General features: G+C 39.5%; 1 protein-coding gene across 1 annotated transcript in view; it reads right to left on the bottom strand.

Annotated features, from left to right (window-relative positions):
* stk10 (serine/threonine kinase 10) overlaps nt 1-23,718 on the bottom strand; it is a 44,225-nt gene that overhangs the window by 14,842 nt on the left and 5,665 nt on the right. Inside the window, exons 2-7 of the mRNA XM_028595405.1 lie at nt 16,232-16,396; nt 9,890-9,938; nt 8,593-8,742; nt 5,901-5,973; nt 5,022-5,216; nt 4,283-4,364 (exon numbers count right to left, since the gene is read on the bottom strand). Coding sequence (XP_028451206.1) covers nt 4,283-4,364; nt 5,022-5,216; nt 5,901-5,973; nt 8,593-8,742; nt 9,890-9,938; nt 16,232-16,396 — 714 coding nt within the window. The remainder of the gene's footprint in view (nt 1-4,282; nt 4,365-5,021; nt 5,217-5,900; nt 5,974-8,592; nt 8,743-9,889; nt 9,939-16,231; nt 16,397-23,718) is intronic.

Raw genomic sequence — 23,718 nt, forward strand, 5'->3', positions numbered from 1 at the left:
CCTGCCAGTTCCTGAACAGCTACAACAATAGTGGCTCTACAAGACAACTCTACCTTTAATGGCACACTGATGTAGCGATATTCAATCCAACATCATGTCCCTAAAATTGCAAGCCCATCTTTAGTTTTACAGCTGCTAAAAGGAAAATGTGTTTTGCCATAGTGCAAACAGGGCAGTAAAAAGTTGAGTGCAAGGCGAATAAAAAGCTAAATTAAAAGTTGAGTGCATCTGAGTGCATCTATTATTCAGATGCTTTGCACTACCTTGTAATTTAATTGGAACAGCTGACGAAGGGGAAAAGGCTACAAGTGGTGCTGGACAATTAAGTGTGCGTGCACATTTGTTGATCACAGTTGATTGTGTGCAAGAGGCTTGTCCTCGGGGACTGCATTAGGCTTCAGCTTTTAACGTCTCAAAATGACTAACAGTGAGCTCTTGTCTGATGAGTGAGGTAGTGTAAAGTGCCATCTAACTTTTTATTATACCACAGTGGAAATAAGAATGCATGCATAAGAGTATGAAAAATATTTAATATAACATATACACACACCAATTGAAATTCAAGATCTTGACATAAAAGATAGATATATATCCACTCAGCCTAATTTATTTCATACAGCAGAGTAACATTATGATAGAGTATTTCAACACAAGCTTAGCAACTGACACTTCATTCAAGACACACAATTCAACTGATTCTGACTTCAACAACCACACTACCACTTCCTGTGTGCTCACCAACATGCTGAGAGATCAGCCAACCAACTCTTAAAGCCATACAAACCTGCGTTGGTACGGAGCGAGATGAACAAATGCTGGGACTTCAACATGTGCAGTTACACTGAATGCTCCAGTAATACTTGGAAAAAATCTTTACAAGCTTGAGATGCTTGGAAGACGGTGAGAAAGTTTAGCTAGTGTTGCTGTAGGTACATGCATCTAAGGGCAAAGCAAATAAAAAATGTGTAGGCAGTCTACTCTTCAACTATACCAACAGTAAAATGGTGTCTTTAAGGACTTTAAAGCTTGAGAGAGTTTCTCCAAAGTTTAACAAGAATCAAGCAGAACCATTAGATGAGAACAAGATCTATCAAATGAGTGATGCAGTTAAAAAATAAAATGAGGTAGACTACCATAACTCATTTTAGAAGAGCAACATCATTATAAAGCAGACGTCGGAATCAAAGTTAGTGATGCTGGTCACTACACACTGAGCTACTAATACTACTAAATCGATTAATCGTTGCAGCTTTAGTTCTACCTTTATTCAATATAAATGCCTACAATAGTAATATATCCCCCATATTAGGAAATCCATTTTGTTCAATTGTCACTACTGATCTAAGCCTACACTGCTTAGTACAATTACTGAAACAAAATATTATCTTGTCATCTCTTTTCCTTTCCCCTCAGTCACCATTAGAAATCCTACAGTAGTAACATCTGAGATTTCAGCTTCCAACTGCTTGTTATAACAACTCAGACCTCCCATGCTCAAGCTAAACCCAGCTTTCTTGAGGCACATCAAAGGAGAGAAAAGGCAAATAGTGTAGTATTGTTGCTCTGTTAAATCTGGCTAGGTTTCTTTGTACTGCCATTATGGATCAAGATGTGGATCAGTGGTGCTTATGTCCTAGGTTTCACGTTGCTTTAGACCCAAAGAGGCTGGTGATTTTGGGTCTTACATGCATGGCTGGGCGTGAAAAGGTTAAATGTGCACAACATGGCCCAATAGGGGACTGGAGGAGGGAGGTGCATTGTATGAGGGCAGAGTTACTTCTGTAGCAGTGACAGTGGAGTGTGTGTATTTGTGCTTGAGGGTACATTTGAGTTTTAGACCTTGAGTAAGCACATTTTTTGGGAAAGTGAAGGCATTGTCACTTCTTCAATGGGTGGTTCGGAGGTTAAGGTTACATGTGGGGTAATGGTTGGTGTTAGGCAAGTTGTAGTTTTGGTCTACATAAATACAATTGACTTGACTTTTATTTGTCCAAATTTTGAAATATCAGTGTGAGACAAATCCCTTACTCAGTATAAAGTAGTTGCTGTGAGGTCTGAATATATACACAGACAAATAGTTCCTGTTGATAGCTGTTGACATATTTTCAACAAAATAATTGGACTTTTTTAAAAAATGATTATTTGTTCCATGGCTTTGGGCAACAAAGGCAAAAATATAATTTCCCTTCATGACATTTGGGTGGTGGCAGAAATGGTAGGGATAAATATCTCAGAAGGACAAATCAAACCACAACGGGGGTCTTAAAGTGTGACAAAAACAAAGCCTGTGCCATTAAAAGTATGCCAAATTAGCCATTAGCAGTTCCTGTTTGCAATGTAACCATGGATGTCCATTTTTGAAACACCGTTATTCACTGGTCTCTTTGCTTCAGACCCTCCATGACCCCCTACAACTTTCCTGCACCCCACTGGGGAAGCTTGCCTCCCAGCCTCTGAACTAGAAAATAATCTTGGAATTAAGGGTGAACTGACTCTTTAATGTCAGAATTAGGTTTTGAGTAAAGTCATGGTAATAGTTCGGCTTAGGCCTATAGTTGATAGTCTTATGGTTCAGGGCTAAGGAATGCATGATGTCAATGAGGGCTCTCACAAATAAAGAAGTATAAATACTGCATGTGTGTGTTTGTGTCTGCACGTCAATGTTGAGAATCACTACAAAGCCCTGGCTCAGAGATCAAATAGCCAAATACCCCCATGGTAAAATTACCTGACCAGATGATCAGAAACAGAAAAACTAACACTATGCTACATGAATGGAAGCTACACCCAAAACACTGTAGAAAATCCTGACCATGAGAAACTATGTGGGAGGAGAACTATATTCAGTGTAATGAGTACAAGTCATCCAGATGGTCTCCCACCAGCCACACAGCCACAGTGACTGATACTGTCTCATGTTGTTTTGTATACATTCTTCACAAGCACACATGTGGCACAAACACAGGGCAAGAGGTTCAAATCTGTTTAAAACTAATACCATGTTAGAATTGCATGATGACAAAGACTTTAGGATTTGTCCTTTTATTTCCTCTTTTGAAATAGTCACACACACATCATACAGTTTAGCACCTACACTCCAGACACTTATTTATGATTCATTATAATCTTCATGTTCACTTCCTGTGCTACATCTGTTTTCCAAATCCATACACTCCAATGAATAACTGCAAGGCTGACCTAGAACTTACACTGATGGTAACTTCCTCACTTCATTCAACATCCATTGCACAGCAGAATGTAATGCCATCATTGCACAACTATCTACAGTAAATACTATCTGACAGCCGTATAGGAGCAGCAGGCATGATAAACATCTAAAACCTCCAGCACGGCACCAAAAACCGGACCGCGCCCGTCTCTTTCCCCCCCGCCGGGGAGCACATGCAGAAATCCCAGCGGGCCCGGGTCTAGGATTTTCCTCCCTCCCTCTCTCTCTAATTGGACAGAGGTGGCGAGCTCAGGGTAATCCAGATATACCATTGGCTTAGGGTGGGAATGTAAATAGCTGGAATTCCCTCAGCTGTGGGATACAGACAGGAAACTGTGGCTCTGAATTTTAATAGACGCTGCGCTTGTGCTTTTAATCCACACCCGGTTACTTTTTCTCTCATTTTTTTTGCTCGGGACTTTGAGAAACTTTAAGTTTAAGTTCATCCTCAGATATTAAGGTTTTACTGCTAGACTGTCATCAGCCTGTTTAAGAATATTTCAGCTGTGCCAAAGTGGCCTTACACATAAACATTTGTCAAGTGTCAGTGGAAGTGTCTGGATTTATATGCATTTACGGTTGAAGAGGATTTGTGATACCCATTTGTGATCATTCTAAATTATTTCTAAAAACTTCCATTGTCCTTGAGATTTAATTGTTTTAAAAGCCCTCAGAGTGAACAATTCAGAAATTCCTAAATGTTTATTTGCCTTTCTTCACCTTTATTTTTAAGCTTTGTTCTTTCACTTAACTTTTTCACTTTTGACGCTGTCCTACTCCTCTGCCTGCTCCATTTCTTGCCCTCTCTTGTACACAGTCTAGTCCTCTCCCACTGACATGCTAGTACCTTCTACAGGGGCACGGCTCACTTTCCTGGCATTGATCACTCCATTCAGGTCTTAAAATAGAAGAATAAATGGCAAATGGCCCTGTACTGTATATGTGTGTTGGTGCAAGATAAGGAAAGAGTGAGGATAATGTTCCATCATGTATCAAAGTGGAGCATTGTGTAACATCTGCAAGGTTATAATTGCACATTGCATCAGGGCCTACCTCGATGAGTTGGGATACAGTCGGACGAGTCTCTGGATTTTTGTCCAAAGCTTTCTTCAGGAAATCTTTAAACTCTTGTGACCTTGAGGGAACACAAGAAAACAGCATTAATCAAAAACCAGAGGTATGAAGATACGGGGGAGCGAGGGAAAGATTAAAGGAATAGTTAACCAATATAAAAAAACATTTGAACGCAACAGTTCCAGATATGTGATGTTGGCACACGTGGGTCATCTTTGTGCACAGCTGTGCTTTGTAAAATAAAGCTTTCAACAGGAATGATGAGTCGGCTCCCCATCCCAAATGCCCTTTCAGCACCTGATAACTTCTCTTTTGCAGAACTAGATGTGCTGCTATGGAACATTCAGACTCATACAATTGATAGGGAGAAAGTTATAGTTTGGCACTCGCTAAAGTCCTGAGTTGTTGCTATAGTTTATTGATAAGTGGAAAATGGGCTGCGGACAGAGAGGGGGAGGACAATGTGATACATTGAGAGTCTACAGTAAATTCCAGGACACAGAGTGTGCAAAAATCTGGTAATAGAATGAAATTAGATGACCCAGTGAAATCTAGACAGGAAGATATAAGCCCCTGTCCTCCTATCATATTCTGTGTCCAAACTAATGAATCATGGACTGTGCAAAATAGTTGTAAATACTAGGGTTTTGTTGTAATATTCTGGCTAACATATCCCTGCTTTCTCTTGAATTTAGAGTAATCTCTAATGCATTCTCACCATTTGTGCGGCTGCTCCAGGGTGGGAGGCTCTGACTTGGCGATCTTCAACAGCACCCTCATGGGGTTGAGCTCATGGTGCGGGGGTTCAATTTGGGCGAGCTCAATCAGAGTGATTCCCAGAGACCAGACATCAGCCTTGTAGTCGTACGGAGCATCCTTCATTGTCTCACACATAACCACTTCTGGGGCCATCCTGAGACAGAGTAAACAAAAGGTTGAATACTCATTACCATGACATATGGCGGGAAACTGTCTGGTTAAAATGGACATGATCATGTGTAGCAAATGTGTTTACGAGAATAAGGTATTAAAAAGTGAAGCACACATATTTGTTTTAAGTAAAAAAAAGAAATTGTGCCAATATCACCATCACATGACTATGTGGGATTACTGAACTTTAGAGGCAGTTCACAGGTCTTACATACATACAGTAGTTGCTAAGCGTCAAGTGACAGAGCTAATAAGTAACTAAACTTGTAAAGATGGTAACCATCATGTCGTAAACATCTGATTCGGATCAGTCCCCGCGTGATTTAATAGTTTCTGATATCATAAAGATACACCTGCAGTATTTACAACACTGTTGTCTGAGCAACGCAGCAATGACTAACTGATGATTACTGTAGATAACAGTAACAGTAATATGTATTGGATTTAATGGATGTTGCATCAGTGTGATTAAATATATTGATTTGCCAGGCATTTAATTCACTGTATTAAGCAAAAGAGACAGCATTTCTAATCTTTGAATGGTTTCTCAATTGAATTTCTTTTATTGCTACAAAAACCTTTGTTACCTGCAAAACCTTTTAGCCATCCTAAGCTCACGCATAGCTCTTTTCCTTAGTGCTCCGATGTAGAGTAATATCTTACTCACCAGTATGGCGTTCCAATGAAAGAATCTCTTCTTTGTAAGGTTTTGGTGTTTTTTGCAGACACGCCAAAATCAGCTACAAGAATGAAGAGACAACAACAATACAAACAATAGTTAAAAGAAGTTCCTCAGAAGCATTTAAGAGGGAGTTATGCCAGTTTAAAAACTTGATCTTTTATTCCCCTTTGTACATGTAGACAAATAGTTTGTAGGTTGTAAAACTGTCATGACACTGAGCACAAAGCCAGAATCAGTGAATTTATAGCAGTTCAGTTTCCCAAACAAGCTGCCCCCATTTCCTGACATGGCCCTCAGATTACAGGGGTGTTGTTTTCACTTTGAACAGGTTTTTTTCTCTGCAAGTAAGAATATTATGTGTGGCATGACCAGGGTTGAGCACTTGGCAGAGGCCATTTACTCACAAGGCAGTAGGCTGGCTGTTTCAATTACAAACGCGCATGTTCTATTACGGGGACTTAAATGAATGTCTTGGTTTTGTAGACTACAATTCAAATATATTTGACCGTCCAGTGAAATATATAATTTTAGACTCTTGCGGTCTAAACTTTTGCAGAAAGAATGTTTACCTTATTCAAAGACAATAAATAGTACCTCTGCTTTCACTGTACATGGAATAAGAGTTTACACATTAACATGGTAACATTATTAACCTTATAAACCTAGAGGCCAGATAAACTTCAGTACATTCTGGCAAAGCATTTGTAGAATGTGCTGCATCACTGGGGTTTAACCAACGATATGTTCTCTTAAATAATCACCAAGGGTGTGTCTCTCAAGAAGCATTCTGATGATTATACGCAAATATTTCTACCCTACACACCTGAAGGTTAGGGTTAGAGGGCACAGTAACCGGTGTTTCAGTGGGGAATCCCATCAAACTCCAAAAATAGAATAGTTAGATCTAACCCTTGTATTGTCTTCCCGTCCACCATGAACTTGTTGTCCTTCCGGGTCAAAATTGAAAATGAACTTTTTCTTGCGCTTTTTCTGACGTTTTATTTGCTTTTTTTTTATTCACGGTCAATAAACCTAATTTAACTTAATTCTTTAGTTAAAAAAAACAACAGAAATTATTAATCATTTTGACTAATAGTTAAGATAAGAAGATGTTGAGTGAATCACAGACTGGTATATGTCAAAGTTTGATCAGGATACAGTTTTAAAACCATTACATTTTTTCTCAAATACTATAAAAAATTGAATATGTATGGGGGTTCCATACAACATACATACATGCATCCATGTTATTTTTGGTCAATGTGGTAAAAAGAAACCTATATTTCTGATATAACCCAAGGACAACACAAGGGTTAATTTAGATTTAGTGATTTGATCTTAAGAATTTTAAGTGAAAAACAGATATCAGATAATGTATTAAATTGGTAGTATAAATAACAATATTGTGTTGTTACATAATGTTACATACATATTGTTTAATCCCATGTGTCACAGGTGGATATAATGCATTTGCATGACCTCAGAGACAGATAATTGCTGCCTTGTTTGGATTAACACGTAGTTAGATACGTTTGGAGACTGTAAATGAGTCAGTGTCATGACTTAATGAGTTTAAAGAGGCAACTCCCAGTGATTATATCTAACTGTGGTGTCTTAGGGAGGAATGTAAGACAATGGAAAATTACTTTAAAAAGAAGTACAAGTCCAGCCCAGTGAGCAATTTGTCATTTAAAATTACAAAAAGAGAGAGAGCTACAGTAAATAAATTGTAATGATACTATGGACCAATAAACCGTTTGGAATCAAATTAAAGTTAGAAAAAAGTGCAGCAAGTTCCGCAAAGAATCAGCGGTTACACTTTACTTGAAGGTATCTACATAAGAGTGACATGACACAGTCATGAAGGTGTCATAAAACATTATAAACAAGTAAATATAAAGTATATTATAAACATTTATGACATAACGCTTTTTTAGCAAGTGTCATTTGCAAAGTTGTATGTTTGAGGATCCAAATGTCATGCAGCCATTTAGAAAGAAAATGTGCACTTCCTTAACTTGCACTTACTGTACATAAAGCACAGACTCTCTTTTTCCTTTTCTGGGAACTACGCTTTAATCCAAAACATGCTGGTGAATGGGTTTGATCCACAGCTTCAGCTGGGCAATGTGAAGAATGTTGAGAACTCCTCAAAAAGCCAATAAATGAAAATATGTAAAACTTCTGAGAATGCAGTTTTCCCACACAATGCTCACTTATGATCCTCCTAAAGCGCCACAGGAGGGCCCCTAACTGTGTGTGTATTTGTGACCGCATACATGTGGCTGCATATGTGTGTTCAGATAACCTGTAATATGCAATTGTAACACAGGATCAATCTGAGAATTAGTACCACTTGTGGCATTTTAGCAGTGACAAGGTTTTCTCTGTGAACGATGGGGCGTAAAGAGAGACAGATTACTACTGGCCTTACAAATTTTAAATATGTTTTTAAACACTTCATGCCGTTATTCTCTTAACATACCGTATTGCATTTTTCAGACTTTGTAGACCTACTTGCGTGAGCTTGAACAAAATGGACACCATGATGCCTAATCAATGACTAACGGTAAATGCAATAAACCTTGCTTTCTAGGAATGCTAGAGTTAAATGTCAACTTTGTATAAGCACCTACAACTAGCAATATTCTAAAATATAAATATATAAACCCCTCACCCAGTTTGATGTCCCCATCCAGCATGAGGAGGATGTTACCGGCCTTCAGGTCTCTGTGTATGATCTTCATGCTGTGGAGGTAGCTCAGAGCTTCCAGCATCTGGCGACAAACCACCTTAATCTGCGGCTCCGTCAGCCCCCGATCCAACTCTGATGAAGGCAAGAGAGGTGGAGACAGGACACAAGAGATGGAGGGGTTAACTGCCACGGTAGGGGAGAGGGTTGAGAACAAGAGCCGAATCGAAGCGAGAGTTGAGAAAACACACCTCACAGATTCCATATTCAGTGTACATTACAATCATGGCAAAACAAAGTCTTGAAGACTGATGTAGTGTGTGAACGCCACGAGAAAAAAGAGAAAAAGGTAAACCTGCGATGATATCAGTGGAAGTCTCTCAGATAAAGTTGCTGGATAAGTAATCCCAGATCAGAAAAGCTTTCACATATGCAAGCTAGTCCTGCCCTGCAGACTTTATTCTACTGTGTTTGTTTGGTTAGCTGCAGTGGGGGTACAGACAGATATGAGGATGTGGATTACCCAGCAAAAACAGAGCAGGGGATTTTCCCACACAGGAGGATTCCACCATGTCTGACTGCTTTCTAAAGCATTCAAGGCCATACTGGCGAAGCTGCAGTACATGATCAGCAAAAGTCCGGAGCAAATCAACCGTATTGGGATAAATGCTGGCGTTCTAGACTTCTCCTATAGAAAATAAACATGCCGCGATTCTTCAATAGTATAGACTGGAGGCTTTAAGACAATAGCGTGGATTGAAAGCACATATTTGACATGTTATGTTTCTACACTTCCTTAAAACAGGGTTTCTGCAGGTTTCAACAAGTCAAATTTAAGTCTTTTTAAGACCTTTAAGAATAAAATGTAAGAACTTTATCACAACAAAAGTACAACAAAATGCAGAGTCACAAAAGCAAATCAAATTATTAAAATTGAATAAAAGTGATACGGAGTAATACAAATCGGTACATACAGTATACAGCAAATTATATTTGGACTAGCAAAAGAAAGAACCACGAAAAAAAAAAAAAAACATTTCAATGAGCATTAGAGGTGGCGTAAGAAAATTTAACACCCGTTTAAAATTATTTAAGACCTAGAACACAATACTTTTGCAAATTTAAGACTTTTTAAGACCGCGCGGAAACCCTGTTAAAAGTCAGTGCTGAAGGGACAGGTGTAGTCACAGCACCGCCACAGGTTTGGAATTCGACTCTCGTGACAAGGAGGAAGGTGTAGTGCTTATGATAACACACAGAGTGCCAAGAGAGAGAAGCCTACCTAGCATTGTGGCATCCACGGCACCTCCGGGGCAGAACTCGATCATGATCTGGGGAATGAAGGGGAGGGGAGAATGGGTGAGGTTAAACTTGACAGAGCTTTATGAATATACAGAATAAACATACAATTGACAGCTGTTCCATTTTCAGGGATTTATATGTAGCGACAGGAAGTACATATTACTTTTCATCAGAAGCACATCCAAAACTAGTATTTTTACAACAATCACATGGCTATCTTATAAATTGTTTCTTGTAATATTCTAATACATCTCAACTCATCACTTTCACTAGCGTGTAAACTAGTGCATTTTTTTTTCAAATAGTGGATGATGAACTTTTGGTTCTCTGGCTGAGAAACATTCAGCACTGACGGTCCATAAGGGTTTGGCACTTCAACTTGAGAATAATTTAGGAAAACCAGAAATGAAGTGTGGCAGTAAAATGAGCTAAGATAATTAATAACATAGAGATAACAGTCCACCAATGATAATGGAAACCACAACAAATTGGTAGTGCAACATTCCCAGCCATTCTGATTCACATTACTTTGTCATCGGCCAAAAGAAGGGTGAAAAAAATACATATTTTTTGTGTTATTTTTGGTAAAGCAAACCAAAGCAAAGTGTGGAAAGGAAAGAAGAAGAGATGTTAATGTTATGTCTTTGCTACCTGAAGAGCTCCCCCTGCTCTACATCAGTCAAACACTCTTTGACATCTGTGGGGAAAGTACTAGAATACACACACTTCGCAAAGTTGACAGCTGGATTCAGACTGAAGTGTGTGATGAAGTGTCAGGCCAACTATACACACTTCCTGGGACACACTGCCAAACGTATAATACCAGTTCAGAGGGGAAGTAAAAACACAGAGACAGACAGAGACAGACACACAGAGAGAGAGAGAGAGAGAGAGAGAGAGAGAGAGAGAGAGAGAGAGAGAGAGAGAGAGAGAGAGAGAGAGAGAGAGAGAGAGAGAGAGAGAGAGAGAAAAAAAAAGGTTTTTTCTGAGTACACATTCCCTAAATGGTGCCTTGTTGGCCAACAGCAACTTCCAACCATTTAATTTCCTCTCCTTACATAGTCAGTCTCTTACACACACACACACACACACACACACACACACACACACACAGCACACATGCCTATCAGAAAACCACTAAATATTTTGTTCAAGTAAAGCGGGACCAAAAAAATAAAAACACCACAAGATTTAATAATAATCCTATGCAAAGCAGTTGATCTTGATCTATTGATTCAAAATGGTTAAAGATCAACCCCAGGTGGTGTGCAGCATACCTTGTGTTGTGTGATGTCACTTATTTAATCATTAAGTCCTGCTTGCTCTGACAACACTGTCAAAGCATGATCCTAGTATTTGACAGGGAGTGGAGTTTCAGTCCAGAGCACAGAGAATCAAAGTACAAAAAAAGCAAACACCCCAGGTACAGATGAATGCAGGAAAACAATGCATACCTCCGTGCACACGCAGTTGCATGAAGACACACACGCTTTGAGGAAAACTCAAAGATGAGGAATGTCAAGCCTTGTTTGAATTGACAAGCCCCATTAGTTTGGGTTTACGCGTTATCAGGATCACTCCGTCGAGGTCTCTTTAAATGACAGACAGCAAAGAGAATGCTCTGCTGCTTCCATCTTTTATATCTCTTACTGTATCACAAAGAATTGACCTACGTTTGACTCAAGTTCTATTAAAGCACTCACAACTTAGTTTACAACTGTTATTTTGTCTGTAACATTTAATATATATTTTTTCTGAATCAGAAACAATTGAAGTTATAGATATAAAATAAATACATTGTAATTTGCAAATGAATCAACGTTTAACACTCAAAACTCTGCTGATCTGCTTTATCTGGTTATTTTTTGCGTTTGGTTTAAGATTCTGCTTTCTTATGTTAAGTTTGGATTGGGCTAGAACTGCGGAAGGTGACATCACCTTTTTCCAGAATAGCCACGCCCACCTCGAACCAGCACAGAAAAAAAACACAAATCAAAGTTGTTCAAGATTGTTGGTAAACAAACAAATAAGATAATTATTTGTTTATGTTTTTTTTTTTTAAATACTACTGTCTGATAGATCATTGTCATATTTTTATATTTGAACGAATATTAATATCATTGACCTAAAAATCCGTTATTGGTCGGGCTATACTTCACATGGTACCCCATCACTTACAGTGAGAAGGACATTTCCGAGGCATTTTAAAATGAACATTTCTGGGTCCAATTTACTTTGTACTTCAGACCTCAATTTATAACATTAGTTTTTTAAAATGTGTTTTTAACTATATGTCCATGTAGTGTTGAGTAAATGCTGGTAAAAATAATCTAGTTTTAAAGTGCTCGCAAGTGGGATGTTTATTACACATTTGAATATGAACCATTTCCCTATTCCTGCTCACCGCAAACCAAAACACACATTATTCCTATGTCTCCTCCGTTTAAAAACCAACCACCTAAATTAAATGAGCTGCCCTTCAGTAGTAACACACTGGACTGCCCAACCTAAACAGCTGTACATTACACTACTGCGTCACAAGCAACTGGTTTGTATTTTCGTCAGGGTCTCTGCAACCACATTTGCTCTCCCTGCCTGAAACACTTCTGGATGATGTGTTGTGTTGTGTTGCGTTGGAGAATGTGCCCCGACTGGTCAAGCTACCGTACAGGAAACGCATACCTACTAAGGGCTGAACACACGCAGACACAAGCTTTACCTATCCCTCTCGCTTACAAATGCACACGGGAACACCCAAAAGTCAATCACTTTTTTTTCTTTTGAGTCACAGCTCTGTGATTTCCCACCTCATTTTGTCGTAAGTCTAAAAGACGTAAAAGGCTATTTGCCAACAATGAGCTGCTTAGAAACTGCAATGTCAAATAAAGAAAGAAATAGGAGCATAAAAAAAAACTGAATCACAGACACACTGTTATACTTTGTCACACTGTGAACATGACTAATACTTCAGTGATGTGTGTATATGAGGTGGTGCCAAAAAAGACAGCATACAGACTTCTACCGATTCGCATTCCACTGTCATCACAAATCTAACAACCACAGCAGGTAACATTATGTAGACCTCACTGTATGAAAATGTATAATATTTAAAAAAAAATGTCCTTGTCTCCAAAAACACCAAGCAACATTTTACAGCGAGAGCCCAATAATCTCTGCTTTCTTTGTTAAAGTGAAGGCACTTGAATAATTGGGAACACACACACACACACACACACACACACACACACACACACACACACACACACACACACACACACACACACACACACACACACACACACACACACACACACACACACACACACACACACACACACACACACACACACACACACACACACACACACACACACACACACACACACACACACACACACACACACACACACACACACACACACACACACACACACACACACACACAATTCTCATATTCTCACATCCTATCATACTATATTTATGGTAGGTTCTGTCTATATTCTCAAGCTGATCCTATCATACTATATTTATGGTAGGTTCAGATTAATAGATATTGGGCTTTCAAAACTGATTTGAAATAGAAATGGTCCGATACCGATGCCAGTATTGGCTCCGATACTGCCTAAAACGCTGGTATCGGGAAGTACTGGAGTTTATGCACCAATCCGATACCAGGTAATAAAGCCCTAAAGAAAATCTTCGTTAAAAGTAGTTTATTATGTTATAACTGACTGTCAAACTGGATAATAAAAGAAAGGTTTGTGGCATTCATTGTTTGTGTTTGTTCATGTTTTACAAAGAGTTTAACCTGAGCCAGACCGACAACAAAGATAAAAATAATATCACATCCATACAGGGACATTTGGGTGGCGGTGTAAAGGTCAGGGAGGTATTTCAAAATAAAAGCGAGGTAAGCGAGGCAATGCGGGTTTTTTTGTCGCTTGGGTGAACAAACCATTTACGGTATGCAGGAACACTTAACTATGCTTCTAAACGATGTGTGAAAGTTATTTTCTGTGTTTATTGTCTCTCTTTGTCATCTGTTTAACCTCCCTTCTCTCCCTTGTTCGTTCTTTTCAGTGTGCTGATGTCAGCAGTCCCGTCCCCATGTTAAAGGCCCTCTTTTTCTCACGCCGTGGGCCTGGCTGCCCCTCCAGCCTCAAGACCAGATTGTTCCTGAACGGGAACAAACAGCCCTTCTCTCACCATCTCTCTCTCGCTGTCTTTCATCCTCTATTCCTCTCTTACTCCGTAGAAAGCAGAACGGGTGGGTCACCTCACCCCTGCCCAGTCCACCCAGCTGGAGGTTACTGAGGCCTGACCGCCAACCACTGGTCAAATTGTTGAGGTCCTGAGACTAGCTTGTTCACTTTGTCATGTTGTATATAATTATTCTACTGCCGGTCAGATGCTTGTATGTGCATTTTGGTGGTGAGTTTGTACACTTACCCAGAAAAGTTGGTTGCTCTTAAAACACAAGCTGAATAAGAGATTGTGAAGACATTAGAGAACATCTAAAAAGAATAGAAAACTGTATCTGAGCACAGCTTGGAAGTGAGATAGTAAAGCAAAATGTGACACTGAAGCAACAAACACAGACAGGAAGCATGTGGTCTGAATGCTGCAGGAAGCGATCTTTTTACATTATCAGAACAAACTAACAAACAGAGTTTCTCCTAATATCAGAAATTGATTTTGCCATTTGACGTGCAGCTTTGACTGATGGAGGACGTTTACGTTCCACACTCTGGAATTCCTGCGGCGCACGAAACAACCATGACTAGCTCTGCTCTGGGGCTACGTAGAGGCAGAGACTGTTCATATCTAGATGGTTCGTCAGGTTTGAGGTGTGTAATATTTGCGTTGTACTAAAAAATTTTGATCAATCCTGGAGTTTGTCAGTGTTGGTCATTTTTGCTAACTTAAAGTTATATAATCCTTAATATTTTCATGAAATCAAACCCCATTGTTGATACTATTTATGGTCAACATTTATCTCGACAATAGCCAATGTGTGATGTATTTACATCCAGTAACTATTTCTCTATATAGTAGTTCTCTTTGACAGTGGTGGAGTGAACAAACTGAACATCATACTGCCGCCACTTCACATTAAAAGTGCTCAACTGGTGAATATGGCGGTTGCTTTTATTTTGAAGCAGCCACAGGAAGCTACTGATTGTTCATCAAAAATGCATCTACAAAACAAGGAAATTGTCATTTTTGGCATTTTCCATCAGCGGATCACTTTTCATTCTTGAAAGGGAGTACTACTTGCGGTAGCAGCAAACCGCACTTGCTGTTACCACGGTAACTACGGGTGTTGCCCAATCCAAAAGGACTAAAATCTTGTACTTAACAATTACTATTGTTTTAATAACTTAAGGGAGATTAAGGAAAGAACAGTTAAATCTAAACTCTAAATCTTACATTCATAATAATAATACCACAAGTAGAGGGGTAAAAAATAAATATCTATCTTTAGTCTTAAGACTGCCTTGTAATTCCTCAGATATTCAAGGCTGTGCCCCAGCATGAGGTCACTATTATTTTCTTGGCCAGATACACTGGGAGATTACAGGGGGAGTTAAACACTTGACCCAGTGAGCGAGTGTGGAGAGTGAAAATAACTCAAGAGCAGAAAACACTGAACTGAAATCCATCTTCATTCTTGCTTTAACATCAGGGTGAGGATTGGGTCATTTCTGATGCATTATGTCACCCTTGGGGAGGGGGGGGTCTTCTGTCATCCCCATTTAGGCAATCCACTTTTCTTATCTTTATTATTCAGCAGAGTTTTCATATGCAGAAGAAATATACTCTGGATGAGATAGTGTTGCAATAAAACAACGAGGCAGTCACAGATTGAAATGAAGCATCCCATGAGCTTGCTGACATACAAGGTTAAAAATGTCTGTTTTTCCACTTCCCTGCTGATCATTCAGCTTTCTGTGCTGTGGCTCTGTTTGGAAAGGCAACAGAAACTCCTCAAAAAAGGAATATGTCTTGTGAGAAAGGTAACAGCGCAGACAGAAGATAAGGTCCCTTTGGTACATTATGCACCAGTTGAATACAACAGCAGCCTTGACCACAGTGTTCTCACAGAGCAGCACAACACTGTCTGTTCAAGTACAATTTCTTCCAAACTCAGTCATTTGTTCTTTGTTCAGTTTATGTGCTTAAATGTGCAAACACAATAATATGGATGATTCGTATTTTTTTTAACTAGGAACATGTGTGTCAGTAAAGGAAAGGTAAAACAAAAAAAGAGAGAGGGGTTACGTCAAGCTGGACGTTTCAACCAGAGTCCTCCGTTACCTACCCAGAGTTTGTTGTCATGGTAAAATGCGTCAAGCAGCTTGACAATGTAGCGGTGGTCACATTTTGCCAGGATGTCAATCTCAACGATGTAGTCCTCCAGCTCCTCCTCACATTTAGTCTCGATCACTTTGGCTGCAGCCAGAACTCCTGTCTCCTTGTTCTTGGCCTGAAGGGACAGAGAAACAGGACATTGAATTCAACATTCTAGTTGAGTAATGGCAGGCCATGGATTCTTGCATTTTACTTCCTTTCTTTTAGGGCTAAAACTCTTTATACAGCAAATGTGAATACATGTGTAATGGTTTTAAGTGTAAATAATCCTATAAACTTAAGTTTCACTTCTCCAGAGAGAGCATTTTTTTTTAAATCACAAACTTCCCCAGAAAATATTAATAGTGGTCGAAATACAGGGTGTGGCTGTGTGATATATAGGGGTGTGAAGAAAATAGGTCACACTGTTGTCAAACATTTCTGCCTGCATTTTTTTAAGCAATACTACTATACTAGGGGTGCACAATTCAGAAAATGTCACGATTCAATATTGATTTTTAGGCTCAAGATTCGATTCAAAAACGATTCTTGATTAAAAAAATTATTCACAGTATGTAAATGTAGTCACTTTTGCCATGTGATTGCAGTAGACATACAATTAGAAAAAAAAGAAAATTGAATAGATTTTTGGAATTCCATAAATCGATTTTGAATCGGTAGAGCTTGAATCGCGATTCAAATGTGAATCTTTTTTTTTTGCACACCCCTATACTATACTACTAAAAAAAGAATACAGACATCCAGCTTCTTGCATGTGCCTATCACTCTGCTAGCCAGACTCTTCTACCCCAGTTGAAGCCAAAGGAAATCCAAAATGTAAATTGCAGGACATCAATTACAATGTTGACTAACTACCATCCAGAGATAAAACAGGAAAGGAAACTCCACACCCTCCTTGAGCAACTGGGGGAAAAAAAGAGGAACACAAAAGCCGTCAAGTGTCAGTGTGGCTTAACTAAGATGCACACATAGACACTGAATTCTAGGTAATTCTGAGTAATAGAGCGGGAAGCGAACGTAAACATGAGTAGATTGTTCACCTTTCTGGAAAGCATCAAAACACCCAAATCAGAGGGTGACTCAGAGTGAGGCACAAGGCACCAAACACTTGATGTTCATCCAGATTGTTGTGAATGCTGACTGATGGGACTTTGTGGCTAAACGCGACATTAATGTTTGCCTGCAGACAGAACCACATGTTCAGTGTCGTAATTGCAAGAGCATGACCGGGGACGATCCAAGACTGAAAATAAGAGTCGAAAACAGGAGGTGGTGATTCACGCTGCACCACTGTTAGGAACCTCCAACACTGTCAAATTATATGTGATTGAAGACAATTCCACAAAAAAGATATATACTGTAATTTTTAGACAATTACACACTTGAACATCTCTAGCTAGAAACACTTGAAGGATAAAACGGCAGGCTGTGAGTGATCAAGAGGAACACTACTGACTGTGTAAGTTGGTGCATGAATGACAAAATATGTCGTGACAGTGATATATCATGGTGAGAAATGGAGGATGCATGTACATGTGCACGTGTCCACCCAGTGACCTGTAGAAACATGACAGACTAAACAGCCTAGTGGGGGTCTCATGCATCCACGCTTTTACAGGGGCTGTGGGAAAACATCTGAGTAAACAGAACAGGCATTCAGCAACACACACTCTCTCGCCATGACTGTGTGTGTGTGTGTGTGTGTGTGTGTGTGTGTGTGTGTGTTTGTCAAACAGTTCCAGAGAAGCCAGACTGGCCCCACACCAGGGCAACCCACAGTGCGAGTCACCAGGACATCTCCTCCACCATCAGTCAGTTAACAAGTAAACACGGAGACACCAGACATTTTCACTCCTCTGCTAACATCTCAGCTCTCTGCTATTTGCTCCCCTCCTGCACCAACACTGTCAGCCTTGACAAACTTATTGCCTTACTTACTGATTTCCAGTAGAAGTGGCTCCAGACATACTGGTACTGTAAATGCGCCTAGGGTAGGGCTTGGCGATATGGAGAAAATCAATTATCACGATATTTTTGTCCAAATACCTCGATACCGCAACGATATTGTAGGGTTGACTATTGGTGCTTTCACAAAATATTTACACAATGAGATTTTTGATAAATAATCATCATCAGTAATGTGGATATAATGTCTAAGTGGGTAAAGGCAAATAATAGAGCAGTTACAACAGTCTAGTGAGTCCAGAAAATTACATAACTTTACTGTAAAACCAGGAAAAGACAACACTTATGCCATATCACAATATTACGATATCCAAAATCTAAGACGATATCTAGTCTCATATCATGATATCGACATAAAATCGATATATTGTCCAGCTCTAGCCTAGGGTACGTTTGTTGCCGTTTTGCCACCTCTCTGTAAAAGAAAAAGCTCTACATACTTTAAATGCATCTTTAGAAGACATTTAATATAATATTGCCATGTTTAAGTCACGGTTTCAGAAATGCACACAATGTAAACTACAACATTTATTGCAACAAGACTAGCTATATTAAAGCCATGTTTTATGTCATGTAATCCGTCCTAGAACTATATCTACTGTCTGTCCACAAAACAAATGCCATCCTCGTGTGTCAGATTCACAGACCAATATAATGATGGTTGACTTACTGTATATCTGAACGAGTACACACACACACACACACACACACACACACACACACACACACACACACACACACACACACACACACACACACACACACACACACACACACACACACACACACACACACACACACACACACACACACACACACACACACACACACACACACACACACACACACACACACACACACACACACACACACACACAAAGAGGGTAGACTGAGAAAAATGAGCATAACCTATTGATGTGGTGGCTTTTTGTGTGGCGCAGAGAATGTGTTAAGTCAATGGTCCTCAAGTATAGTATGCAAACATGCGTGTATGTTTATGTGTGCACCTTACCAAGTGTATACACTGCGCAGAGAGGAAATTACACTGAAACGCCTCATTGGGTCTCACATGGGGCCTCCTCACTTCCTACAAGTTAGCGTGACATCAAAGCACAAGTGTATGTTTGTGCGTGCTTCGGTATGTACACAAGAGAAAAATAAATGCAGGAGGAGCCATCATCCTTCTTAACGCCCTTTAAATCTGAACAAGCTTGACAACTACCAGCAGCAGCTTCTCCCAACAAACACAAAATCTTGTCTACAAGGAACGCGTCAGATCAGTCTCATGTAAGGTTAATTTTGTCAAAATGTACACTTTGTTTGTTTAAAGTCTGACCATACTTCACATTCTGACATAGTATCTTCACCTTTCAGGAGCTTATAGCATCTTGCCGATATGCAAGATACAAAATGACAACAAAACAAGTCAAAGTCATACAAGTTGTACAAAACAAAAGCTGCCTACATGCCGCCCTTCATTTTTTCAGCTTTATAGGGATGATTACCTGTTGACACAGAAGGCACCTATTCTCAGTTTGTCTACACGTGACAAAATAATGTGACAAGAAAACTAAAAGAACGCAGAAATGGCAGATGTCAGCAAGTTATACAGAAAATCACTGAATTATTACCTAATAACCGTTCACAACCACAGCACTGAAGAAGTAGGAACACAGTCCACTACACACTGTAGCTGCTGTAGCCATCCCAAGAGAAAACAACGCTTCACTGCTTCTAACCCACTGACTCTTCACTCTCTCTAACTCTCCTCCAGAGGACAACAACAGTCTTCAGCTTTGTATGGGGTCTGGTTTCCATGGAGATGAGGAGGACTTGTTTCTGCTCCGTCATGCAGCTTGTCTTGCTCGCTCTCTGCCTGGCCATTTTCCTGTTCATTAGTGACTTGGCTTTCATGGAGGTTAAGTGCAAAAGGATTACTTAGGAGGACCCAACCTGGCAGAAGAACAGGCACACTCTTCAACACATTGCCTAAAACAAGACCAAAATGTAGTGCCATTGTACATTTCAAGCATCTGCAAGTCCTCTTCTAATTTAGTAAATGACTCCACATAGTATTATTTTACCACATATAAGCTGTGGCACAGACCACCGGGAACTAAATAAAAGACCTAGAAACTGACACAGCAAAATGCTAGAGACTGTAAAAACTGAAAAGTACAAGTACGTATCAACTGACTGAACACCTAAAATACAATAATATTTTATATTGCGGTGTGAAAAGACATATTTAACTATCTAAATAAATACAATGGGAACACAAATGAAGATTATAGCTCAAGTGCTCATCGACACCTACCAAATCCCATTATAAAACATAATTTGCATTTCATTGCAATTTAAATAGAAAATGACAAAACCTACATGTTTGGGCATCTGTTTTCTCTAGTTTCCTTATGTTTTTCTATCAATCATCCATCAGTTGATCTGCATGCATTTTTATCCATCTCCCAGAGTATGATCTAACTTTTTTTAACATCTTACATAGTTTTTTCTGTTTTTAATCCTCTTATTGCGGCATATGTACAGCAAACCTCTCTCCCATCCTGCCTCATCATTCATTGTCTACCACACTGCACATCTTTTGTCTCCCTCGCGAAATTTGTCTGTCATCCCTGCCTGTATATCTCCCCCCCATCTGTCATGTATATTTATCCATCTGTTTTCAGTAACAGTCTGTCTGAAGGCCACAATCCATGACCGATAAGCACACTGGCTGCTGCTCAACAAGAGCTTTAGAAAAAGCAGATGTTACTGACCCTTGTGTTGGCATACAAACATACTGTATGTACTGGCAGACTAAGCAAACACACGCACATAAAAGCACACGCTTCCAGCCGTGTGTGTGTGTGTGTGTGTGTGTGAGATTCGGTACACACAGTCTTTTCAAAATGAATCAAGCTGTGAATAATAATGTTTAATACTGTATCTGTGTTGACTAAGGGTGAGGCATTAATGATTATTGCAGGTGTGTTGGCCTAAAAGCACTGTTTTGGATCACACTCAAAATGGAAAAAGAAGCCTATAGCTCGTTACGACAAAATATAAAAAATATATATATATATAAAATAATTACCATCAGCTTCTCGTTTCATTTATTCATTTATTTTAACAGGGACCATGCTCATTAATCAACAGCAAAGCAACTGTAAATGGGCCTCTTTTTAGCTCAGCCAGTTTGAAAATGGCAACCTAAAAAAAATAAAAATAAAATAAAAGATATTCTCAACATCTATTTTTAATGAGTCCTTACCTATTTAGACTGTAGACTGTATGATGAATAGTTAACCATAAGAATGAATGGACCAGATGACCTCTTGTAACCAATAACGCAGACCTTACTCTGGGGTCAGTCATCTCCAGGGGTCAGTCACCTCCAGGTTGAATAAGCATACCACATGCTGACGTGTATTTTTGGCTTGTATACGGTGTTATAGTTTCTCCCAACACACACTCACAAGCCCCTTCAGGGGAATGTGTGTATATGTTAGACCTTTGCCCCGTCATAAACCTGTGAACCGCCCCTCCCCTGTAGGCTCTCCCTGTGTGTCTGCTAACAGGAATGCGGTTCTCAGCTCCTCATAATGACAGCAGCTAATAAAACCTCACCTCTGACAGCAGACGCCTGTGGAAGTGATGATCTCTCATTCAGATCAACAAGGTGCACAAGTCAAGTATGCTAAACAGCTACATGTAGGCTACTGATTTGTTGGACAAAGCAGGATTTTTTTCTTTTCTTGTTACATTCTTCCCTCTTGTACATCTTTTACATTGTGTCAGAGAAGTGACATGCTGTGAACACAAATAGGAGTAAATATTTGTCAAGTTCTGTAGTAATAACCATGAGAGAAATTTCCACTGTGGGTGGGGGGGAAAGGTCTCCCTCACTTTTACAGTTTCAGTTTGATTCATTCACTAAAATCGACTTCTTGGTGGTGATTGTTGGGGATGTATGCAGCTTGTGAGAGACATCTGTAGACAAACATTTGTGAATTAAAGTCTAATCAAGTCTCTATAAAAGGAAATTAGAAGGGATTACTCCGATAGTGTATTATAATGCAGCAAGTGATGCGACTCTTTGAATACGAACATGACTATGTTTAATCATGGTTTATTATTTGCTATATTATATAAATTTGTATAATGCCTAATCAGGGGTCTGTTTTTGAGGGTAAGGGTTGAATTTGTCAGTGCTACTAACTACCTAATAAACTAACTAAAATAGTTCAGTTATTGGATTACTTACAACCTACTGTGCAATAAAGTGACTAAAACTAAATACTTCATAGAGATTTGCGTAGAAATGTGAACTTCACACCTGATCTATGGCCAACAGTAACCCCAACCTTAAAAAGAGACAAAGAAAGCATTGCATCCGTCTCTGGCGTCTGTGACTCATTGCTCTATCCCCAAGACAGAGCACGGAGTCTTTTTAGGATGTGAAAGTTTTGATCAGCACTTCAAAATGTCCCATATTCAAAACCTTGAACTGAAGGTCCCTAGTACAAAGCAGGTCAGTGAGGTAGGAAATCATGATATGCCACAAAGAGCCTTGAAAGAAAAGAACCCCCGTTTACACTACTTTCTTTAACCACTCATGCAAGGCCTTGCACAATATTTCCAAAGCATGAATATCAGGACAGAGGAGATCCACATCCTGACTACAGTTTACAGTATACAAAACAAGTAACAACAGATTGGAGGGTTTGCACACTCCTGGTTAGAGTGTGCTGCTAAAACCAAGCTCAGACAGGTATTGCAAGATGCCAGATTAACAACTTCCAAGTGAATGACACAGTTATAATGCTCACAAAAGTCCTCAACCAGCAGCTTGTCACAGGCCCATGACTATGAGCCAATAATAAGTCATCACAAGGACTCCCAGCATGTTGAGCCCACGCCCACTCAACAGGGCTGCTATCAGTCGCTGTGGGCCCAGCTGGTCCCTGAGATTAGACCCAGTCTGACGACGATCACACTAAAGGCACTTCAACATACGTCTTCTTCGTGGCACTGCCATATTCTAAAGTAAGTCTGAGGCATTTCACATAAACATTTCCTTTGCAAAGAGGATGTTACAACCTGTGCCCCTCCCCCTCATTGAAGACACCCAAGTGTGTGTTCTCTTTCACTTGTCTGAAGAGGGTAAACATGTTAGAAGTCCTGTAGCCTTTCACTCATTCCACCATCTGTCATTGCAAGTCAACTAGTTATTAAGCAATCCAGGTTGACAACATCTGGCCTGGTAGTAAATATCTTCAGAGGCCCGAGAAACTGGGCCGGTTCTGAAATGACCCATTATTCAAACCGAATGTGTATGAATTATTTTTCAAAAATACTATTTGGGTTTCAAAATAGACCGATGGATTAATAATAAATTGAATTTATATAGCGCTTTTCACAGACTCAAAGTCGCCGGTCCATAACGGACCAAGGGATGAATCTGATTATGTA

Source organism: Perca flavescens, chromosome 13 (assembly GCF_004354835.1).
Source record: "Perca flavescens isolate YP-PL-M2 chromosome 13, PFLA_1.0, whole genome shotgun sequence".
NCBI lineage: Eukaryota > Metazoa > Chordata > Actinopteri > Perciformes > Percidae > Perca > Perca flavescens.